The 21,397-nt window shown below is 38.5% G+C and overlaps 3 protein-coding genes and 3 non-coding genes across 6 annotated transcripts; all 6 read left to right on the forward strand.

Annotated features, from left to right (window-relative positions):
• The first annotated feature begins 1,156 nt into the window (after positions 1–1,156).
• Positions 1,157–4,974, forward strand: ppp1r3b (protein phosphatase 1, regulatory subunit 3B). The gene is made up of 2 exons (XM_020926750.2): positions 1,157–1,343; positions 2,871–4,974. Exon 2 carries the CDS (start codon positions 2,881–2,883, stop codon positions 3,751–3,753), a length of 873 nt encoding a protein of 290 aa, XP_020782409.1. The 5' UTR covers positions 1,157–1,343; positions 2,871–2,880; the 3' UTR covers positions 3,754–4,974.
• Positions 4,975–5,455: 481 nt separating this feature from the next.
• mfhas1 (multifunctional ROCO family signaling regulator 1) lies at positions 5,456–16,722 on the forward strand. Its single transcript, XM_020926398.2, has 2 exons — positions 5,456–8,817; positions 15,824–16,722. The coding sequence occupies exons 1-2, from the start codon at positions 5,883–5,885 to the stop codon at positions 15,949–15,951; spliced, it is 3,063 nt and encodes a 1,020-aa protein (XP_020782057.1). The 5' UTR covers positions 5,456–5,882; the 3' UTR covers positions 15,952–16,722.
• A 1,045-nt stretch (positions 16,723–17,767) lies between these two features.
• Positions 17,768–20,479, forward strand: rpl17 (ribosomal protein L17). The gene is made up of 7 exons (XM_020926399.2): positions 17,768–17,793; positions 18,208–18,258; positions 18,433–18,473; positions 18,885–19,019; positions 19,195–19,293; positions 20,036–20,227; positions 20,402–20,479. Exons 2-7 carry the CDS (start codon positions 18,219–18,221, stop codon positions 20,447–20,449), a joined length of 555 nt encoding a protein of 184 aa, XP_020782058.1. The 5' UTR covers positions 17,768–17,793; positions 18,208–18,218; the 3' UTR covers positions 20,450–20,479.
• LOC129409088 (small nucleolar RNA SNORD58) lies at positions 18,301–18,367 on the forward strand. Its single transcript, XR_008632255.1, has one exon. It is a non-coding gene; the product is annotated as a small nucleolar RNA SNORD58 (small nucleolar RNA).
• On the forward strand, positions 19,058–19,125 carry LOC129409087 (small nucleolar RNA SNORD58). The gene has a single exon (XR_008632254.1). It is a non-coding gene; the product is annotated as a small nucleolar RNA SNORD58 (small nucleolar RNA).
• On the forward strand, positions 20,263–20,329 carry LOC129409086 (small nucleolar RNA SNORD58). The gene has a single exon (XR_008632253.1). It is a non-coding gene; the product is annotated as a small nucleolar RNA SNORD58 (small nucleolar RNA).
• Positions 20,480–21,397: the final 918 nt, after the last annotated feature.

Consider the following 21,397-nt stretch of genomic DNA (forward strand, 5'->3'; position numbering starts at 1 on the left):
TGCAAGACATAGCTGTAGCTGTGAGTTCTGAACTGAAATCCCTAACGGTCAATTCCACACAAAAGGCAGACAATGTATGCACAGGGAAGATTTTTTTCTGACAGCTTAACAGTGTTGTCATTAGGGGATTGTTGTTTGGCAAATCATAACTATTTTAGAAAATTTAGAAAAGTTTTGGTGCTCACTATAATTATAGTTGCTAGGTAACTCTGGTTATGTCATATTTGCTTGCCAGTATGATTTCTGATTTAAAATAAAATGTTAAACTTCACCAAATCACAAAACAAGAAAACACTAAACAAGCAATTTGGAAAATCTTAAATGTAACCATGTTAACTATGTTAGTAGTCTAACCTGACATATACTCTTTAAAGTATTTTTTTTTAACTCCAAAGTTCCAACAACTGTTAGAGTAAATAAGGGCTGTGATCATAACTGTGAGACTGATGTCAAAACAAACAGATAATATTCCAATCTATCTAACGGCAAAATAAATGGGACAAGAAATACTGATAGGGATGATGTCATGACTTGTTACCCACATAACTGATTTGACTGTGCAATGCACCAAGAGGCCAGACTGGCCTGTGCACAGAGGTGCATCTTGGGTACAAATCATCTTGGTGGGCCTGCACTACGTGTCTAATGAAAAAATGCCCATTTCAGGATTTGTAAAGGGCCCCTCCCTGCACTGGACAAAGACAGGTTGTCAGTACAGTGGATCATTCCGATGAGTGCATTTTACATCATTTTGACAAAACCGCCATGGCTTGAAATTAATATTAGGTCTGTATCACAATGCAATGTGATGTTATTGAGGTTATAGCGGTAGAATTGCTTACATTTCAATTGCGCCATTTCAACAAAAGGGCCAATAAAATTGGACATAGTTTGGACACCCCTGTAATAGAGTAATCTTTAACCAGGTGTATCTGTAGCTTTTACTCAAGTAATGAAATGCAGTACTTTGACCACCTCCGGTGCCAGTCACCTCTATATCTGTCGATCTCTGCATGCCCTGGTTCAGGAGAGCACATTTGGAGAGCAGCGATCACTCCATCAAACATCGCTCTGATTGGTTGCGCACGAGTGTCCACGTGAACCCGGTGTGGCGCTTCAAGCGGCCAAAGAAAAAAAAAACAAAAAAAAAAAAAACACAGTACAAGTGCTTGCAAAGACTGTTCTCGTTTACAATTGGCAGTGTACAGGTGGCTTAAGGGTGCTTATGAATCCTAAACAAAGAGGAGTTACATGCAACTTTAAGCTAAAATGATTGCAAGCTAACCTGCAAACCCCATTCATCAAAAGGCAAAGCTACCCCTTGTTAACCGGAACCGATCAAGGTAACGTAATCTGCATATAGTTGAACTAACAAATCGAAAATATCTCGCTACCTTGCTATAATGGTGTTCAATTAATTTCCCAAACTTTAGATTATACTTGGAAGCTTGCGCGTTAGATCTTCCGCATTCAATTCGACAAAAGGAGCAACCAAGAGTGTCCAAACTTTTTTTTCACGATGGGCCGCGAAGTGCTAGTGCCACAAATAGATGCTTTTAGTAGAGATTTAACAGAACCGCACACCTTTTATTCAGCCTTGAAACTCACACCTAAAACTTGGATGGTGCACGTTTTTTGAACTTTCTATGTATGGTAAGCCAAACTGTTCGCATTTACGTCTATTTTTAACGCGTTAACACTTTATTTGACACGTATTATAAGCTTATTTGACGCTTTAAATTCTAATTTCGTCAAATGTCCATATGATAATGATCCCCCCCCACACTGATTTTCCCAGTCAATTAATTTAAAGGGCTTTCAGCCAATCACTGACCAAGACATAGAGTCCAGAACAGTCCAACACCGATCTCTCTGTGCACGTTCTGTACTCTTTACACTGAGTAAATTGTCATCTATCAAATTTACGTATTTATCTTGTCAGTATGTCGGTCATTACACAACTGATATAATTATCAAATGAGAACATTAAACGATACACGAACTCAGCGGCGGTTGCTTATTTTTATGCTAAAGCATTTTTTCCCACTAGATGGCACAATGAAACGAGGACTGGATAGTGATTATTTTACATGTTGAGCTTTTAGATTTGAATTAACCTGTTTATGTATAAAGGATGTCACAATTGAGCAAATTACATCAAGGTTGCCTATGTTAGGAGCACATTTTTTCCACGGATTTTCATTGGAAGGCCACATTACTGTATCACATGTTCACCCCTGGAGTTCTCCTTGCTGCTGTAGATAGGTCATCACAGATCAGGCAAATGGTAGTGGGACAATGGGAATTTCAATAGACTCCATTGCAGTGAGACACTCCATTGCAGTGAGACAGTGCAAATATGGTCCTTTCCATGTACCACTAATAACAATCATTACTAAAGGAGCCTTTGTAAAACCAGGAGTGCACATTAATAAGTTGTAGTCAAGGCTTTATTGTAAGAATGGCTCTATGGGAGAGAAACATAAATGTGTACAGGAAGATCGGTGTTGGACTGTTCTGGACTCTATGTCTTGGTCAGTTATTGGCTGAAAGCACTTTAAAGTCATTGACCAGGAAAATCAGTGGGAGTAGATCATTATCATACGGACATACGGATGTCAGATAACAATAATTTGATGTGTATGATAAGCTTATTTGATGCGTTAAATTCTTATTAGACACTTATAATATGCATCAAATAAAGTGTTAACATGTTAAAAATAGGCGTAAATGTGAATGTTTTTGGCTTGCCGTAACTATATGCGTTTCCTTCGGACATGCTATAAAATGTCCTAAAGCCTAAATGAACAACAGGCCCTATAAGTAGGCCAAATTTGTTTTTAAACTTAAGTTTGTATTTTCTCTTTTAGTTTGCTGTGCATGTTTCCCCCGAAGTTGACAATGCCAATTGACATGGCACTGCCCCTTTACCTGTCCCAAGAGGAGTTTGGCTACAGGACAACCTCCAAAAACTACCAGCCAGATCAAAACTCATGCCTGACGTTTGAACACTCGCACTGCATTGACCAGATTGAAGCCAATGACAATTCAATCAATGAAACCACAAGAAAAACCAAAAAACAGGTGACATTTGCAGATCACAAAGGACTCTCCTTAACCAGGGTAAAGATATTCTCTGAGTTTAATGATCAGATTGACATTCCTGCAAGTGTGCAAGAGATGTTGAATGCTGCCATCACACAAGCTACTGAAGAGGACCAGTTGGTGCTGGACTTTCCACAGCCTTCATCAGATTACTTGCACTTTCGCCAGTGCCTGGAGAATAACTATGTGTGTCTGGAGCATTGCGTGTTAAAAGAAAAGGTTCTGGCTGGAACAATTAAAGTGAAAAATGTGTCTTTTGAGAAGTCTGTGAATGTGAGGGTGACCTTTGACACATGGAAAAGCCATGCAGATATTGGATGCAAGTACATAAAAGACACATATCCAAGTTCCTACAGTGACACTTTCTCTTTTGAGGTTTCTATTCCTGACAATTTGAGGCTGCATGAACGCATTGAATTTGCCATAAGCTATGAAGTGGCAGGCTGTAAGTATTGGGACAGTAATGAGGGGAAGAACTATCGTATCCTTTGGTCTTCAATGAAGAAACGAGATGAGGACAGTTGCCATAATGAATCTTTAGGGTTTGGGATCCATTTTGACCGCTATGGGAGCCCTACTTGCTCCCATGGAATTTTTCCTGATTGGCCAAGTTATGCAAATTATGAAAACATTGGCCCATACTACTAAATACTCTTTTACAATGAGATGTGACATTTAATTTTTTTTTCCCTATGAAGCATTACCATGTTTCAATTTTTTGAAAATGGAACAATACCTTGTTAAAATGACTGTCAAAAGATACATTGTTGTTTGCACACAGTACCTTTGTGTTTCTGTGCAATACTTTTTTATTATGTGCTGCTACTATTCAATGCAAGGGAAAGCTTTTGGGATACACTCTTTTTCCATAAAGGCACATGTAATATAGATGCACATTGGATATTGTCACATTCTGTGTCATGATGTAATTTTTATTCTAGTTATTGAATGATTTTAATTGTGGTTTATCGAAAAGTAGCCATGCGCTGTATGTCACATTTGTGAGAACTAAAGAGTTACTAAATATAGTTTCCACCTTTTATTCAAGAAAAAAATAGGTGAATTATCAGTTTAAATAAAGTGTGTTTTAACAGTGTTTCACGGTAGCACTGGATAGCAATATGGGTAAAGTATTACTTATATTTAAGTTAAATGTTGCATTTTGTGTTTATGCATTGCACTGTGTTGGGAAATTGGATTTATTTCACTGGTAAGTTACACTGACCTGTAATTTAAGAATAAATTTAATCAGATGCAAAAAAACTAAATTGTTTGTGAAGCAATAGCTCACTGTCTAAAGAGTCTTACAGACATGAAAACATATCATGTTACTCAGTTCAGACTTGTAAAAGACATTTTAATGCAAACCTTTTGTAAGCAACTAAGCGTGGTTCACTGAGATTTTGACCCTGTCCTTCACCCACCTCCCTGAGTTTTGTTTGCTGTCCAGGCACCTCTTGTTTACTTATGCAATGCAGTATTAATGTTTAAGGTCAAATGCTCAAATATTTTTGTTTCAATAGAAGAGACATGTAACTGGTGAAATGGGCTCATGGTATTTGAAAAGGGTATAGTCTAAATGAGTTATATAGAATATAGAATATGGCTTGTATGGTTGTTAAAAATGACATTAACATTCTTTATAATGATTATTAGGGGCATACAGTTTTTGGTCACCGAGATATCACAGTGTTGCTACTAGATCTGTTTAATCATTGTACCACAATTTTATTCAGTTTTCAATTAACATTCTTTTTTCATATTGTCCAGTCCTACTCCTGTGTATTAATGTATTCGCTCTACGAAAATAAAATGTCCTCGCAAGTTAAACGTAATAAAATTGTTTTAGCTCAATAATGGACAAATAAAATACAAGCCAGCTCAATGGATGTGTATGACTCACAAATTTCCAATCTATTCTCCGTATACAAAAGCGCCCTTAAGATGGCGCAAGAGTCCTCTTTTTGGTTAACATAGAATCCAATAGTGTTGTTTTGGATTATAGCGATTTTTTCCCCACGAATCCTATGTGGTGACCGCAGAGGTGACCCAACGCTCACAACGAGTCATTATATTGGCACAAATGTTATTTCCGAAACCCTAGAGTGAATTTAGGGCTTCTGTGCAATCAAATCTAATCGATTATTAGATTTTAATATACTGTTAACCATAAGACTTAATTTATAGTATTAATATATTATTGTAGTATTAGTATTAATAATACTGACAGTGTTATAGTTAAGTAATTTACTCAACCATGGATCTATGCGGACACTGCGCAGTCTGACCATGTGCGGGCAGTCACTTTCCCTTGCCCCCCTGTGGTGGAACTGGTGACTGAGCAGGAAGGAGAAGGAAATACTGGAAGGTGGGCCCAACTGACGCAGTGTGCAGGGAGGGTGTCACTGCTCCTACTCCAACGCTTCACTTCATTCCTAGATGCCGAAAACAACCGAGACACTGCATAGACAAAAGCCATACAGCCAGTGACCCAGAGAGATGAACTATAGAAGGTTACCGGGGCCATTATGAAACGGACAGCGAGCCCAGTGCTACACTCCAGTCGTCGGGGATTACAGCGTGCGCTATAATCACGGTTGGTTTGTTTTCATTGTGTGGTGAATGGCGCAGGAGCAGAGGATGCACGGAGCAACGCTGTGGCCAAGGCCAGCGTTATTATCATTGAAGATGTTTGACTATCTGGCGGCTAGCACTGTCGTTTTCCCGTGCCGTAAAGATTGTTGCTGTTGGATCATCATGCTACACGCGCAATATCGATGAGGACCGTAAATGAAAACAAGGAGGAAACGCCTGGCTGCAACGCCATGGAGGATAAGGAGAATAACCTAAAGACGGCCAGGATATGGAGGGATGCAGCCCTCAGATCCAGGAAACTGCGGAGTAACCTGCGACAGCTCACCCTGTCCTCCAAAAACAACCAGGAGATTATACTGCCAGATGATATTGCCGAAATAGAGGTGCTCAATATCGGTAATAATTTCCTACAGGAACTGCCCGAGGGCCTGGGATCCAGTCTGAACAATCTCCGTGTTCTTGTTCTCAGGAGAAATAGGTTCACGGTTATTCCCGGCGTCATCTTTGAGCTAGGGCAGTTACTTGAACTGGACATGAGCCACAACTGTCTAAAATGTCTCTCTGAGGATCTGGGGAAGTTAAAGGGACTGAAAAAGCTCTGTGTCAGTCATAACAAAATACAATTTTTACCCTCTCAAATTGGTATGCTTAAGTTTTTGGAAGAGCTCGACATCAGCTTTAATGAGCTACGGGATCTACCCAAATCCTTCTCTAACCTCACTAAGCTGAGAACGCTGGATGCTGATCACAACAAGCTAAATCAATTCCCTACTGAGATCCTTGGTCTCTGGGAGTTAGAGGAGCTAGACTTGTCAGGGAATAAATTTGAGAAATTACCAACAGATCTTGTAAAACTAAAGTCCACAAAAATCTTATGGCTCAGTTGCCTTCGTATCAACACATTACCAGACACTTTCTGTCAACTGCACAAGATTGAGAGCTTAATGCTGGACAGTAACCACCTACAAGTGTTGCCTCCTGCCTTCACCAATTTGCAAAGACTGAAAATGCTTAATCTCTCCTCAAACCACTTTGAAAACTTTCCTGAGGTAATTTTAAGTATCAGAGGATTAGAGGAACTTTACCTGAGCAGAAATAAACTGACTTGCATTCCAGAAGATTTAGGGCGACTTGTGAACTTGGCCAATCTGTGGTTGGACAATAACAGCATAACATATCTGCCAGACTCCATTGTAAAACTGTCAAAATTGGAAGAGCTTGTTATACAGGGTAATCAAATAGCCATACTCCCAGATAATTTTGGAAAGCTATCCCAAGTGAACATTTGGAAAGTCAAGGATAACCCTCTTATTCAGCCTCCTTATGAGGTGTGTATGAAAGGAATACCATACATAGCTGCTTATCAAAAAGAACTTGCACAATCCCAGCTTGCTGTGAAGCCAAGACTTAAACTGGTTTTAATGGGGATGAAGAACTCTGGTAAAACTTTACTCGGGCAGAGTTTAGTTTTCAAGTCACAAAATGTGACACATTTCCATGGAAACAAAGGAATTGAAGTCACAAACTGGGTAGCAGATATAGACAGGTGTCTTACATTTTTAGTGTATGATTTGTCAGGGAAGCAAAATTATGACCTCATAAAGTCCTTTTTTCTGTCCCCTGGTGCTCTGTATGTTCTTGTAGTAAATCTCAAAATGTATATGCCCAAGAACTTTTATGCCCATGTTGGGTATTTTCTTCACCTCCTCTGTGCCAAAGTTCCTCATGCCGTGGTGTGTATAGTGGGCACACACACAGACGTGTGCGGACAAATGGAAGTGGAGGAGAAAAGCCTGGACATTCACAGACAGATCGGCCTCCAGGAGCAGGCTGACATAGAGTCTCTGAGAGGCCTCATTCAGCAAGTGGACCTGGCTTTGGAACAGGGCTTTAATGCCCGCTCTTTTAGCCCTCATATCCCTTTTTATGGTGTGTCAGATAGGAACTTGCAGCGCAGGAAATCCCAGCTACAGTACATGCTAAACCACAGACTGCAGATCCTCTCCCCTGTTCTGACTGTTAGCTGTACCTGTGCACAGACCAACATCCAGAGGCTAAGGGACAAGCTCATGTCTGTTGCTGACCACAGAGATATTTTCCCCAATCTCCACCGCGTGCTGCCCAAGTCCTGGCAGATGCTAGAAGAACTGCACTTTAAACCCAAAGATCTGTGGCTTTCCTGGTGGGACTCTGCACGTCTGGGCCTCCAGGCAGGACTAACAGAGGACCGCCTACAGAGCGCTTTGTCCTACCTACATGAGAGTGGGAAAATGTTGTATTTTGAGGACAGTCCTACTCTCAAAGAATATGTTTTTCACAATCTTCCAAGATTTATAGCAATTTTAAATGTGTTTTTCCAGAGAGAGGAATCCACTCTCTTGGACAGACTTCTGTCTGAGGGTGAGAGGGGGGACAAAGGAAGGGTTAGCCTGGTCATTGAGGATGAGAAAGGAGAAAGTCTCAGGGTTACACATCTGCAGCATTTTGTGGAGGGGTTTCTTCAAAATGGCCTTCTGCCCTCTAACGTAATCCGCCTGCTTCTCAGACCACTCATTCAGACCCAGCAGGACCTTCACCTCATCATGCAGCTCCTGGAGAAGATGGGAATCTGCTACTGCATCAACAAAACTCGGAGCAAGCCTCTGAATGGAGCCACAGTGTGGTACAGGTTTCCCAGCTACGTCAACAGTGAGTCCTCCAGCAGCACAGAGGGCGCAGCCAGTGGAGGCTCCTTCTGCCAGTTCTTCTCAGTGGAGCAGCTGAACATTCAGTACTGCTTCCCTGTTTTCTTTCCTCCAGGACTCTTTGATCGCTTCAGTGTGCAGATAAATAGCCATGTCGTCCAAAGGTCAGATGGAAGACATCAAATCTGTGCTTATCGTGGTAAAGTCCCTGTGTTAATAAGCCACCATCCACCAAAAGGAAAAATGACAGAGACATTGTCCATAGTCAGCCATGCTTCCTTGCCTAACATTTGGACTGCGTGGCAAGCCATCATGCCACTGGTGGAAGAGCTGAACATTCTGCTTCAAGAGTGGCCTGCGCTCCACTACTCTGTGCATATCCTGTGTTCAAAGTGCCTCAAGAGGGGGTCATCCAGCCCACATGCCTTTCCAGGTAATAAGTCCAATTTGAGTATTTAAATTAGGTTCTACATGCTACTGCAATTATTTTTGTTGAATGTATTATGTTTGTAGAAGTAAGCCTACATCTTTACCACAGTTAAAACCATATTAATTCCATGCCCTAAAACATAGAGGATGAATTAGCCAAACATCAGCAGTAGCACTGTACTGACTCCACACTTATGGCCTAAATAGAGCTGCTAAAAGATAATGATGCCATAGCAGCAGTACCTGCTTCTGTCACACTATGCACAATATAAAATACATAGTCACAAAAGCATATCTGATTTGTCTCTTAAGATTCAGCAGTGAACAACTGATTATTTCACTCTCTGAATGCACAATTCTAGCACAATGAGTGGGGCCTTTGACAGCGTTAGTAATCTTTCATAAGGCCATTAAGTGAAGCATGCCCTGATTAGTCTGTTCATTGTTCTTGAATAGAGCTTGTGTTCAACACGTTGCTATGGCCTTTTCATAGTTATATAACTGACCAAAAAACAGTTGTTGAAAAATTAATTGTACTGAAAGGCAGACCAAAACTTTCCTCTTATCTGTGTCACACAACTGAATTGTGTAAGTGTATTTAGAAATGGTTGCTAATATAGAATTGAAATATATACAGGATGAGGGTCTAAAATAGCGGTGGTGGTTTCTACTTTCTGTGGATGTTTGTAGGATGTTTTTTTTCTGGGCTGATTACTGCAAAGAATCCCATGGAAAGTTCATTTTCTGTTTGGCCATTGAACCGAAGCAGGAAGTGCTTTGCAGAATTGTCTTGGGAGCTGTAAAAACTGTGTCAGTGGACCAAATGAAATAGCTCAATGGTCCTTGTGTTTTTGTGTTGGTTAGGTGAAGTATAGAGAAGTGAAAATTAAGTAATTATTTAATAGATGGAGATTTAAACAGGAAATAAGTGTTAACTCAAAAAGAAGGTGTTTAAGGGCCTGACTCATCTGTACCAGTGCTCAACAAATTACACTATTTTGCCCTTTCAGACCATTAAGACATAGGCTACACAACATGATGTATTTCTCTGTACTAAGACCCCTTCCCTTGCTTTTTTATGGTTGTGAACCAGGACGCAGTTTCTCCAGTGCCAGGCCTTTTATGGACATGAAATGTTTAGCTGCTCAGGGCTGATGCAGAGTTTAGGCTCCAGAATAAACACACTGTCGTTGGATGAGGAAAAAGACTTTAAAGGAATGTATTTGTTCTTTTTAAATATCGACTTTACGGAGATGTTTTTGATGTACTTCCAATGTTTATGAAATGAAAATTGAAAAGAGCTACTTCTTTTGGTTGTTGCATGCAAGACAAGCATTTATTGGTGACTATGAACTCATGAACCATTATCAATTGTAATGCATAAAGGTAGGTAGTCAATTTAAATAAATATTTGATTAGATACATATAGTAGCATACACATAAACACATTGTACTGATTCAGCTTAGGAGATCTGATTGGAATAGGGCGGTAGCTATCCAAGTTACTGTGTTGAGTTCTCTGGTGTAAAGCAACAATATTGTTGTGTGTATGTATATGTGTGTATATTATATATATATATATATATACATACACACACACACACACATATATATATATATATATATATATATATATATATATATATATATATATATATATATATATATATATATATATATATACATACACACACACATATATATAACACATATATATACACATATATATACACATATACATACATATACATATACATTTGTGGGACATTAGACGGAAACGAATTGGCCATTGGAGACAATAGAGCATATGTGCACTTACACGCACAGTCCTTTTTGAATAAATAAATTGGATGAATTTTATTCATTTTAATCAGATTTTCAGAAGTCCTGTACAGTCAGTTCATACACAGATTTTATTATATGGGCCTTTATGATCCCTATTATCTAGACTAGAGAAACACTGGGAAAGCGTGATACGGAATACATGATTAGAACACTAATGAAGTGGTATCCTTGGCAAAAAGATCAAAGTTCCCTCATAGACAGTTACAGTTTACAGCAGGGATGACTAGGAAACCAGAGTCTGTGTTAGGCTTTCCACCTGTGTTGTACAGGCAGACAGAACCTTACGTCAGAACCACTGCTTTGGGACCACTGTGCCTGTGGCTGCCACTAAATTACCGTATTGTAGATTTGGCCTTTTCTGTTGTATGTGTACTCAAGTGAAAAGCACTTTCACTACTGGTAGTTGCTGTTGAAGTTGCTGTCTACAATGACTCCTTTAATGCCCTGTTACCAGACTAGTGGGGATTTGGCCAAATAAGTTTGTAGGCAAAGGCAGCAGAACCTATTTGTCAGTTACTTGCACAATAATTTGGCAACCGGTGTACAATCGTACTCTGACTCAAGTGTAAATCTGTGTTAATTCTCTCCATGCTATGCTTATCTCTTATTTAGATGCTGTTTGTCTATATGTTATGTCTATATCTTGACAAACATGGAACCAACAGTTTGTCATGTTTCTTTTAAATGATCCTTTGATGATGTCTCATTCATTGAATGCCTATAGTGTTTTTTTGTTTTTGTTTTTTTTTTTACTCAGTGACTGCAAAACCGAATATTATTATGCAAAATCGATTTTTCAGAACTTTCAACCATGTTATAGTTGTTTCCCCCACCATTTACTCACCCGAAGTTGAATGTCGAGTGATTTGTGCATGTTTGAGCAATCTTTAATCACTTATTTTCAAGATGTCATTTTGCCAATCAACCCCGTTTTTACTGCCACCGGCATATGCCTATTGTTCTGTACTACCTTCATACTACCTCCAGTTATATTTTGTTAATCTGTGATATGCGTAGTATTCAGCAGTGTTAACATGTTGCAGCTGGTAATACATTTAATTTAAAATACCTCACAGTACTAGCAGGACCTTTTTTCCTTTTAATTGGTATCATATTTGAACTAATCTATTTATTTGTAGCTTTATTTTCTCAGGTCAAGTCAACCAACAGAAATACCAGAGCCATTTTACTTTGTAAGATATGTAAAAGGCTGCATAGTTATTTTACTGAAAACTGAAGCATTGTGTGGAGTCGTCAAACAGCTGACTTGTCTGCTGTGGTCCTTGTGTCTTTCTTTGAGACACTGTCGTAATGTCAGCAACATAGCAGAGTCACATGTTTGTAATTAATTTCAGGGCATGCTGGCGGCTGCATTGCATTTTTGAGGTGAGCAACATTAAGTCTGCATTTATTTCAACACAAACCAAAGCTGCCATTAAACTTATTCTCACTCTGTTGAAATGAGATTCGGTATTTTAAACTAAATGAAATAAAATACCATATGTCGCGGAATAGCAATATATTTAAATGGAATGATGGAAAATGCAAGAAAAATATCAATATCACCCATGCCTATTAGCAGTTACAAAACAGTTTTTTGTTTTTTTTAATAAAATGTATTTTAAAATGTAAGTAAAAAGTTCTGACAGGAGAGGATTTTAATGAAATAAACTAGATATTCTTAAAACCCATCTATATGCATGTCTGCGTCACAAGTGAGCAGCTTGTTACAACATGCCCGGATGCCCATGTTAGCCTTGTCAACCTTTGTTTCCTAAATCATGTTTTCTGTCCAGTCACGTTTCAGACTGAGACATCTTCTTTGAGATAAGGATATATTGTGGCTACCACTGGAAAATATCATACGTGCAGTTTCTAGATAGTGTGAACCCTTTCAGACCATCCCTATATTTACTTTAAAATCATTAAAATGTTTATATATTAAATTCACTATTAGAACGTATACTGAAAATTCCTGTGATACCTTGGACCATGTTGATAGTGCAGACTGTAATCCTATAGTACAGAATGGCAATCCTGTTACATCACTGGTGGTAAGCTGCAGAATTACCTTAGACATGTGATGGAGACTGTGCATGTTTACACCTGGTGTGCATGTGACTCTGGTCCATCTCTCGCTGAGCTCTGCAGCAGCTTATATTGTGCTGACCAAGACTTTTGATTGTTAGCACAGTAGCACTATAGCCTCCCTCATGGCTTTGTGATTAATGTTGTATTTCCAAATTTGACCACAGCACAGCTGAATTTCAAGTTGCATATACAAATCAATTGTGCACTGTAATAATTATATATCAACAACAATGCATCCTGCCACAATAGATCGAATGGGACCATGACGTGCATTGTGTATGTGTCTCAATGTGACGGGCAGTGCCCTGTTGGTTTTTAAGTAATAAATGTCATTATAATGACATCTTATAAACATGGCTATTGATCAGAAAAGTACCACACTGATATTCACAGTCTCTTTATAGTGGCATCTCACCATAACCTGGCCAACCAGAAGGACTTTCCCGAAGTAGTCCCCAGAGAAATTCAATCTACTACTGCTTTGTGTAATTTTGAGGTGTGATTGTCAGGCGCAGCCATTTGAGCAATATGATGAGAGTATTCTTTTTGACTGGTGAATCCAGTAGCATGACATAAAATGTGGTCTGCTGTATGACGCTACACCAGACTGTATTTCGCTGTATAGAATATGAGGAAGTATTCTTGACTAGCCCAGGGTAGTCTGACCCCAGAGGGATGTAGTGGTAGTTTCAGCTTTGTTAAATGAAACATTTTGAAGACATTTATTTATCATTTGAATAAATAAATATTATTCAAAATAAAATTGTGATGAATTATTTTGCCATATTGCTGAGCCATAATTATAATGCTTCAGTTTACAGTCTCAACACTACTACTACTACTACTACTACTACTACTACTACTACTACTACTACTACTACTACTACTACTACTACTACTACTACTACTACTACTACTACTACTACTACTACTAATAAGAATCATCATCATTAGTAGTAGTAGTAGTATAAAATATAATGGAGGCAGACTATATAGTATAGACTATATACTATATACAATATATAGTATATTGTGTGTGTGTGGTGTGTGTATATGTATGTATGTATGTATGTATGCTATTAGACATATAAAATATGTCTAGTAGCATTAATAGGGTAAAATGTCAAGATTATGAAGTATTTTAAGTAGCTTTAGTTATATCTTCAATTTGTCATTGCAAATGTTCTCTTTCGTGTTATGGTATACACTTTACTACCTCCACAGATCCTGGAACACTTGCTTGAGTGTGGAGGAAAAAGATCACCGTCCAACACTGTCTGAATGGACTTTCAACAGCTCAGTTTTCCTACATTTCTTAACAAACATCCTCCACCCTGCAGGGAGTTTTCAGAGACAGGAAAAGTGCATTTTTATTGAATAAGAGGATGCACATTCCTTTACAGAAAATCTAAGGATGTTGTTTTTCATAGCTCTGAGGGCAGAAATAGAAAGACTTCCAGGGAAACAGGCCAAACTCAGAGGAATGTAAATGATTCTTGTACCTGCTGCTGAAGTTTAAATATGAACGGCTGACAAGAGAGCTGCACATTCCTGCTCCCACTCCTCCCCCTGTGTCCTCAGATTATGTTTTTGTGACTCTTTCAACATGGGGTTCAGGAGGAGGAATTATTAGCTTTGACCTATTTCAGTGACTGCATGACTACTCATCCTCTTCCAGGAATGAAAATCTTATTTTCCCAATGAAAATGACAAAAACCAAAAGCTGTTTGGGCTGTTGAGTAAGTGGGCTGCTCTGAAAGAGTCTTTGTCTGGACTGTATCCAAACAGCCTTAAAGTGAAAGAGTAGAACAAAATCAATATGCCTAATGGTTTAAGTGCTGCTAACACTGTAATGGCAGAGGTGCCAAGAAAACGGCACACTTGATGAACAATTTTAAGACAATTGTAAAATATGTTTAAAAAACACTCTCACATTTATATTGATATGTGGGTAGTTTTTCTTTACTTATAGTGAATATAGGGGTGACATACCATAAGAGATAAAATACGCCTGTGTTTCTATATTGAACCGTTATCCAATTTTCTACAGAGTTTTTGTCTAGCTTTCCTGTAAAATATGTTGTTGCATTAGAGATAATGCACACACTAAGCTGTGCCTTGGATTGTGGAAAGCATATATAGATGTAAAAAAAACTGTAGCAGATAAAGATCTGGGCAACAGAAAGGGGTCAGTTGATGTCTAAAGCTGATTATAAATCTAGATCAGTGGAGGCTGACATGGGCCATTGTTGTATTGCATAAACAGTCTTAGGAAAGTGGTTTTAACAGTAGTTAATTCAGTTATACAACTAAATACATACTGATCTATTGATGCTCTGTGCTTGTAGTTTCTTAGGGCCGAGGCCATTCAGGTTTTGACTTTGGAAAATTGATGAAAGCCAGGGGCTCAGATTTTAATAAAAGTGGCTGTTAGCTTTGAGCACAGTGGGCTAGCTAGTGTGCTGTTGTGCACAGAGCCTATTATGGTTTTGTTTTGGGTTTTTTTTACACAAGAGAAAAAAAGAGCAATTTTTATATCCTCAATATAATAAAGCCTCCTGCTCTCACTTTGGGTCAGACTGTTTTGTGCTGGAGGAAAAGCCTGTGACAGATTTGTGTGCACTGAACAGGAAGTGTCCTAGAATGTGGAGAAGATATTGTATGTCCAGTATATGTGTACACACCGCTGCACTGATGTCTTTATGCCTTTATATAAAACCAATAAACTCATTTACACACTGTGGGCTTACAAATATCCAAGCAACAGTGAAAATCCCCTCGCTTGTGAACCAAATTAGTTTCAAGGCTACAAAGCAGTTGTTTCCTGCTCCTGCACTTTGTTCACTGAGTTAAAGGCTTAGTGTGACAATCAAATTTGATAAATTTAGTTTAACAATATTTGTCTGATATAAGTTGGAATATTCTAAACCATATTATGATTTTACACATAGTTCTACATACAGGTCTCTACTTTCTAAGTGAAAAGGCCAAAGTAGTTTATAAAGTAAAGCTGCCATCTAGTGACACTTTTTGAGAACTGCACCTCAATTATTTTTCTTGTGTATGTATTTCAGGTGAACTTCTTAGCCAGCCTCGGCCGGAGGGACTCACTGAGATCATCTGTCCAAATGGCACCGAGCGTGTGAATGTAGCACTGATCTACCCTCCGACTCCTGCAGTGATCAGCCCCAGTCCCAAATGACAGCAGTGCTCTACCAGTGGCTCCATGGATTTCCCAATCTCCTGAGTCTACCTGTAATTTCCATTGATGCTGGACATGTAAAAGTGCTCACATCTCTTAAATATTTGAGTATTTATACAATAATAAAATATGTGAACAGCAGACTTTGCATGTTGTCATATTCGCTATAATTTTCAATTTGTCCTTTGTCTTGTATCCATTGTATTGAAGGATTATGGAACAGCACAAACATCATACTGGTTACTTCCACACAATTCAAAGGCAGATTGTATTACCAGGGCTGTTTGACTCACTCATTTGTTACTTCTGTTTCATAAATTCAAACCATTACAAGACACCTACATAGTGTCCACTCTGAACATGTCTGTTTACTCTATCTCTCTGTATGGTGTACCACAAAAGACTATGCAGTAAAGGCTAACTGCCAAGGAGTGGTCAGTGGAATTTGTACTGAAACAGTTTCTGACCAAACCACAGAATAATAATCATGTTTTCTGTACAGTAGTTACTTAAATTAAATGTGTCACTGGAATGAAGAGACAGACAGGTTTGTTTATTCCCTCACTGAAAAATATGAACAGAGGGGGAGGGTTATCTTCCTATTAATATATTTTTATTTTCATATGTTGGCCTAGGGTGTGATCATCCTAGTTTTGACATATTATCAGTGCAATGGTGTGCATGACCTGGGTGTAGGGGTGTTGCGATTGTTTGCTGGTTTTAACAGCTCACAAAATAATACCAAAATAAATAAATGGCTTTAATATGAAACTGTCCGTATTTTTATTTTGATATTTATTATACAGCTTTATATAACCTAATCAAATAAGATACTCTGTTATATTCATGGGTTTCAGCTTCCTGCTTTAGGCACATTTTGACCATTAAAATAATGAGGTGTAAAGAAAAATAGAGAATTCCTCACCATGGTAACCTAAAGCAGACATCCAGTTGCAGCAACAATGTCCTGACAGTAATATTCTACTCAAGAACTCATAGGGAGAGCACTTTAAATTGCAATTTTTTTTCAAAAGACGATCAAAAGGCCTATTTTTTCTTAAATGCCTGACTAAGATGACTCTCAGTTCGAACAGAATCTGTTTCTGATCCCTCTGGAGCACAAACAAATGGCTGGACTCTTTGTGAAGCTGAAGCTCTGTAGTTCTGTCCTCTTCTGTCCTCTCTGTACTCTAATTTGAACTGAGCCCAAGCTCTACATAAAGGAAAGTCAGATTTTAAATTCTGCCTACATTTTTGGGGGTAAATATAGAAATATTTATGGCTGGTGTCCCTGGGGATGGTCTAAGAGACAGCAAATTAAGCTTTAGTTTGGTTTTGACAATTCCCATGTCAAAGTTGAATCATATCTCACTAAACATAAGATTTTGGGACCTGTAAATAGGCCAAAAAAAAAAAAAAGTCCAGGTGGAATCCATTTAAAAATCCTATTATTTTTTATTTTTTGTGGGTTTGGCGTACAAACTGGTCCAGATTCTTCTCATAATTGAGCATTTGACTGAAAATAAGTGGTTTTACATGTCCATGGGACTGATAGTTCCCTTTTATCAAAAGCTGGACAAAAATTTATCAATTAAGAAAAAGTACAAGGGCCCTTATCGGCCTCCTCGGAACATGAGCAGGTTTTTAATACGGAAAGTTTGTGGAGCCAACCCCTAACCAATAACAAACACTCCCACCAAGTGTTCAACGTAACACATTGCACTATACGGTCTCTTTTTAAGCAGTGCGTCCACCTCTCCATCAGGAGGCAGTAGTTCCAACAGGAAGCAGAAGAACAGTGGCGCTGCGGCGGAACTTCCTCTTTCTTCTGCGGCCTCAGAGGTATGGGAGCGAGTCTGTATCACTAGAAACCATTATCAGCTGAATCTTAGTAAAACTGTCGCCATCCTGCGTGAATTAATGTTTGTAAAGCATTAGACAATTTAATATTCTTTAAATGTGTTTAAGTAATGCTGTATGGGAAGGCGCAGCCTGTAACAAAGTGACTCTGGAACCGGTTGGTGCAAACGCCTCAGCTCGGCCTTGTTCCCTGATCTAAAACTCGCATACGCGTACAAATAGTATGTTGTGGCGAGCCTCCTGACTTCGTTAGACTCGATGTGATGCTGAAAACTAGAATCTTTAAAACCACACTGCATCGGCATTTGTTTGGGCTTTTGTGAATGCCGTCTAAATGCTAACCTAGCTAGACCTGGCGTGTAATGTTCAGTGTCATAATTTTGCTCTCTTCAACAGACTATCTGAAAATGGTCCGCTACTCACTTGACCCCGAGAACCCGACAAAGTGTGAGTACAGATGTACATGAATTTATCATGTATCATGTTGTGTATCTGTGATGACTACTTAGGACACCTTTAGAACTCTGATGAAAATACAGTAAATGGACTGAGATGCCCTACTGGCAGTAACAACACATTGTATTAAAAGGCACCTTTTTTAATAGCTTCTTTCAATTTCAGCTTGCAAGGCGAGGGGTTCCAATCTGCGGGTTCATTTTAAGGTATGATTGCGTTGTTTTAATCTCTTGCTGTCCCTCTTGCCTAGAGCTGTAAGATGCATTGGAACTGCAATTTAAATGCTTGCATTTGTCAATACTCAAACATTTCCTGTTCAAACAACAAAATACCATGTCTCATAACATTGGTCACTCTAATTGTTGACCTTGTTAAATATGTTCTGAAATACTTCTACTTGTATGAGTTATGTAGTTCATTGTCTCCGATGTTAATGCTCCTGGTTGTTAAAAGTGAACTTTGAACATAATTACAACTGCAAATTAAGTCTAAATTGGATATTTTCTATATACAAAACTTGTAATTGGGTATAGAATGATAAATCAAAACTGGATCTTTACAACCTGTGCTTTACATTTGCCTTATCAGGTTTTTGTAACTCAGTCTTGTGTCCCCAGAACACTCGCGAGACAGCTCAGGCCATCAAGGGCATGCACATCCGCAAGGCCAACAAATATTTGCGTGATGTGGTTGTTAAGCATCAGTGTGTCCCATTCCGTCGCTACAATGGTGGTGTAGGAAGGTGTGCTCAGGTAGGTCTGTGTAAATTTTACTGTGAATAACTAGAATGCTGCTATGATGACCATCTTAGGACACCTTTGGATTAAAGATGAAACTAATCTTTGTTGGCTGAGCAGCTATTTTGATACAGTTTTGAACATTTGTGCAAAACTTTGAATCTTTTTTTTTTTTTATATAAATAAATAGGCCAAGCAGTTTGGTTGGACCCAGGGACGTTGGCCTAAAAAGAGTGCAGAGTTTCTCCTTCACATGCTTAAAAACGCTGAGAGCAATGCTGAACTCAAGGTATGTGTTTTGTGGTGTTTTTTTTTTTTTTTTTTCCCAATTTTGCCATGCACAAGTGATTCCATTTAGCCACTGACGTACGTTGCCAGCTGAATCACCCTGGCAGCTAGTAACTGAATTTGTTAATGCCACACAGTTATTAGGATTGATAACTCCTCTTACAAAGGCGCACTTGCATTGGTTTGCTTGCAAGTGCGTAAGAATCAGAGGAACAAAAAAATGACAGACTTTTAAAAAATACTGTCTGCATGGGCAGATAGTTCATGGGTCACTCGGACATTTATCAAATCAAGATTCATCTTATTTTGGATTCATTTTTATTATAAAGGTGGCTCATATCAATGATTTTGTAAAGTACAGTCATAACACCCAGAGTGGCAAATGCCTTTTAACTGCTTCTTTAGTGACATTTTATGTCTCAATATACAGGTAAGCATTCTGATGTAAACCTCCAGAATTTCTGTACATAAGTTCAGAGAGTGTTTTAAGTGAAAATAACACTATATTTCATTTGAGCGTTTTTAACCCAGCTTTGTTATTGACTTTCCATACAAGAGGAAATGGGTACTTGGATCTGTCAATGTAGCAATGCTTTTGCTTCCAAATAAAACTAGTAGCACTTTGCACTGTCGGGTGCAGCTGCTTTTACAATATAAAATATAAACTTGACTTCATACTTGACCTTTTTATAGTTCATGAACATGATGAAATTGTATGGCATTTGTGACCCCTTTTCCTGCAGGGTCTGGATGTGGATTCTTTGGTCATTGAACACATTCAAGTGAACAAGGCCCCAAAGATGAGGAGACGCACCTACCGTGCCCATGGCCGCATCAACCCTTACATGAGCTCTCCCTGCCACATTGAGATGATACTCACTGAGAAGGAGCAGATCGTCCCCAAACCAGAGGAGGAGGTGGCCCAAAAGAAAAAGGTAAGTGTATTTGTAAAGAAATTTAATAATTCTAGTTGCTATGATGACTTCTTAGGACACCTTTGGATGAACCATGAAAATAAACACTATAAGCTGAGCAACTAAATGTATCTAAAAGGAGATGTCTCAAGTTTTATTACAAGAAATCATTGTGTTTTCCCTTTTTCTTCCTAGGTCTCACAGAAGAAGCTGAAGAAGCAAAAACTGATGGCACGGGAATAGATTTCAATAATAAAATTGAGAAAATACTGATCACTTCTGTCTGTTTATTTTGGTACAAGCATGACACACACCCTCCATATTTAACTTGAGGTTTTTATATTTTTGCAGCCTAAGGCTTTATTGAATGGCTTATCTAGAGTTGTCAGTAGTAGGGGAAAAGTTTTGGCAAATGGCCAGTGCTACAAGTTGAGCTTACTTTTTCAAGTTTATATTTGCCCCAGTAAGACAAATGTACAGATTATTTGAAAACATTTTTAGAACTGCATTTGATACTGAAATTTTTTTCAGTTGATGTTTGACAGTTGCATTCTTTATTTTAGCACTGTTCTTACAGGGTGAAGCGAAAGGGATGCTTGTTTACACATGTACAAGATGTATAAGCCTATACTGGTGAGGGAAGAACCTGAGATGTGGGTAAATAATCTTAAATATCCTGCAAATGTTGTGTAAGCTTCAATTTAATGAAAGTTAAGTGACTCAAACATTGGAAAGACATCCTTTGTCTTGTTCAGTTATTATTCCAACCATAAGGCACTTTCAACCAGCTGACCACTAGATGTCACTGGTGGTTGGGGTAAAAAGTGCCGTGAGAGGCCTTGGATTTGTGTGAGGAGTTATTAAAAAGTTCGTTATTAAAGTCATAAACACTGTGTCTACAATAGGTCCATGCAATACTCTTGATGGCCAGCTTTAAATCTAACTTAAACAGTCTATTAATGACACGCTTGTGTAGATAATATTTAGATGTGCTGAAAGAGTTCTAATGTCCTCCAGTAGATTTTTAGGCCAATATTTGAATCCTACATCAGAGCTGATGTGTATTAAAAGATACAAAAAGAATAAATATACTATACACACTAGGCAAATCAGGCTATAGTATAATTAATGTAAATGACGATGTTGGCTCGTTAATATTGTTTACTTTAAATGTAGCCAAATGCCAAAACA

Source organism: Boleophthalmus pectinirostris, unplaced genomic scaffold (genome assembly GCF_026225935.1).
Source record: "Boleophthalmus pectinirostris isolate CB_2022bp ecotype Guang Dong unplaced genomic scaffold, ASM2622593v1 HiC_scaffold_18, whole genome shotgun sequence".
In the NCBI taxonomy this organism is placed as follows: Eukaryota; Metazoa; Chordata; class Actinopteri; order Gobiiformes; family Gobiidae; genus Boleophthalmus; species Boleophthalmus pectinirostris.

Coding starts and splice junctions, on each gene's coding strand:
- rpl17 (XM_020926399.2), top strand. CDS start 18,219: ATGGTCCGCTACTCACTTGACCCCGAGAACCCGACAAAGT. Junction 19,294..20,035: donor AGAGCAATGCTGAACTCAAG/GTATGTGTTTTG, acceptor CTTTTCCTGCAG/GGTCTGGATGTGGATTCTTT. Junction 20,228..20,401: donor AGGTGGCCCAAAAGAAAAAG/GTAAGTGTATTT, acceptor TTTTCTTCCTAG/GTCTCACAGAAGAAGCTGAA.
- mfhas1 (XM_020926398.2), top strand. CDS start 5,883: ATGAGGACCGTAAATGAAAACAAGGAGGAAACGCCTGGCTGCAACGCC. Junction 8,818..15,823: donor CAGCCCACATGCCTTTCCAG/GTAATAAGTCCA, acceptor TATGTATTTCAG/GTGAACTTCTTAGCCAGCCT.
- ppp1r3b (XM_020926750.2), top strand. CDS start 2,881: ATGTTTCCCCCGAAGTTGACAATGCCAATTGACATGGCACTGCCCCTT.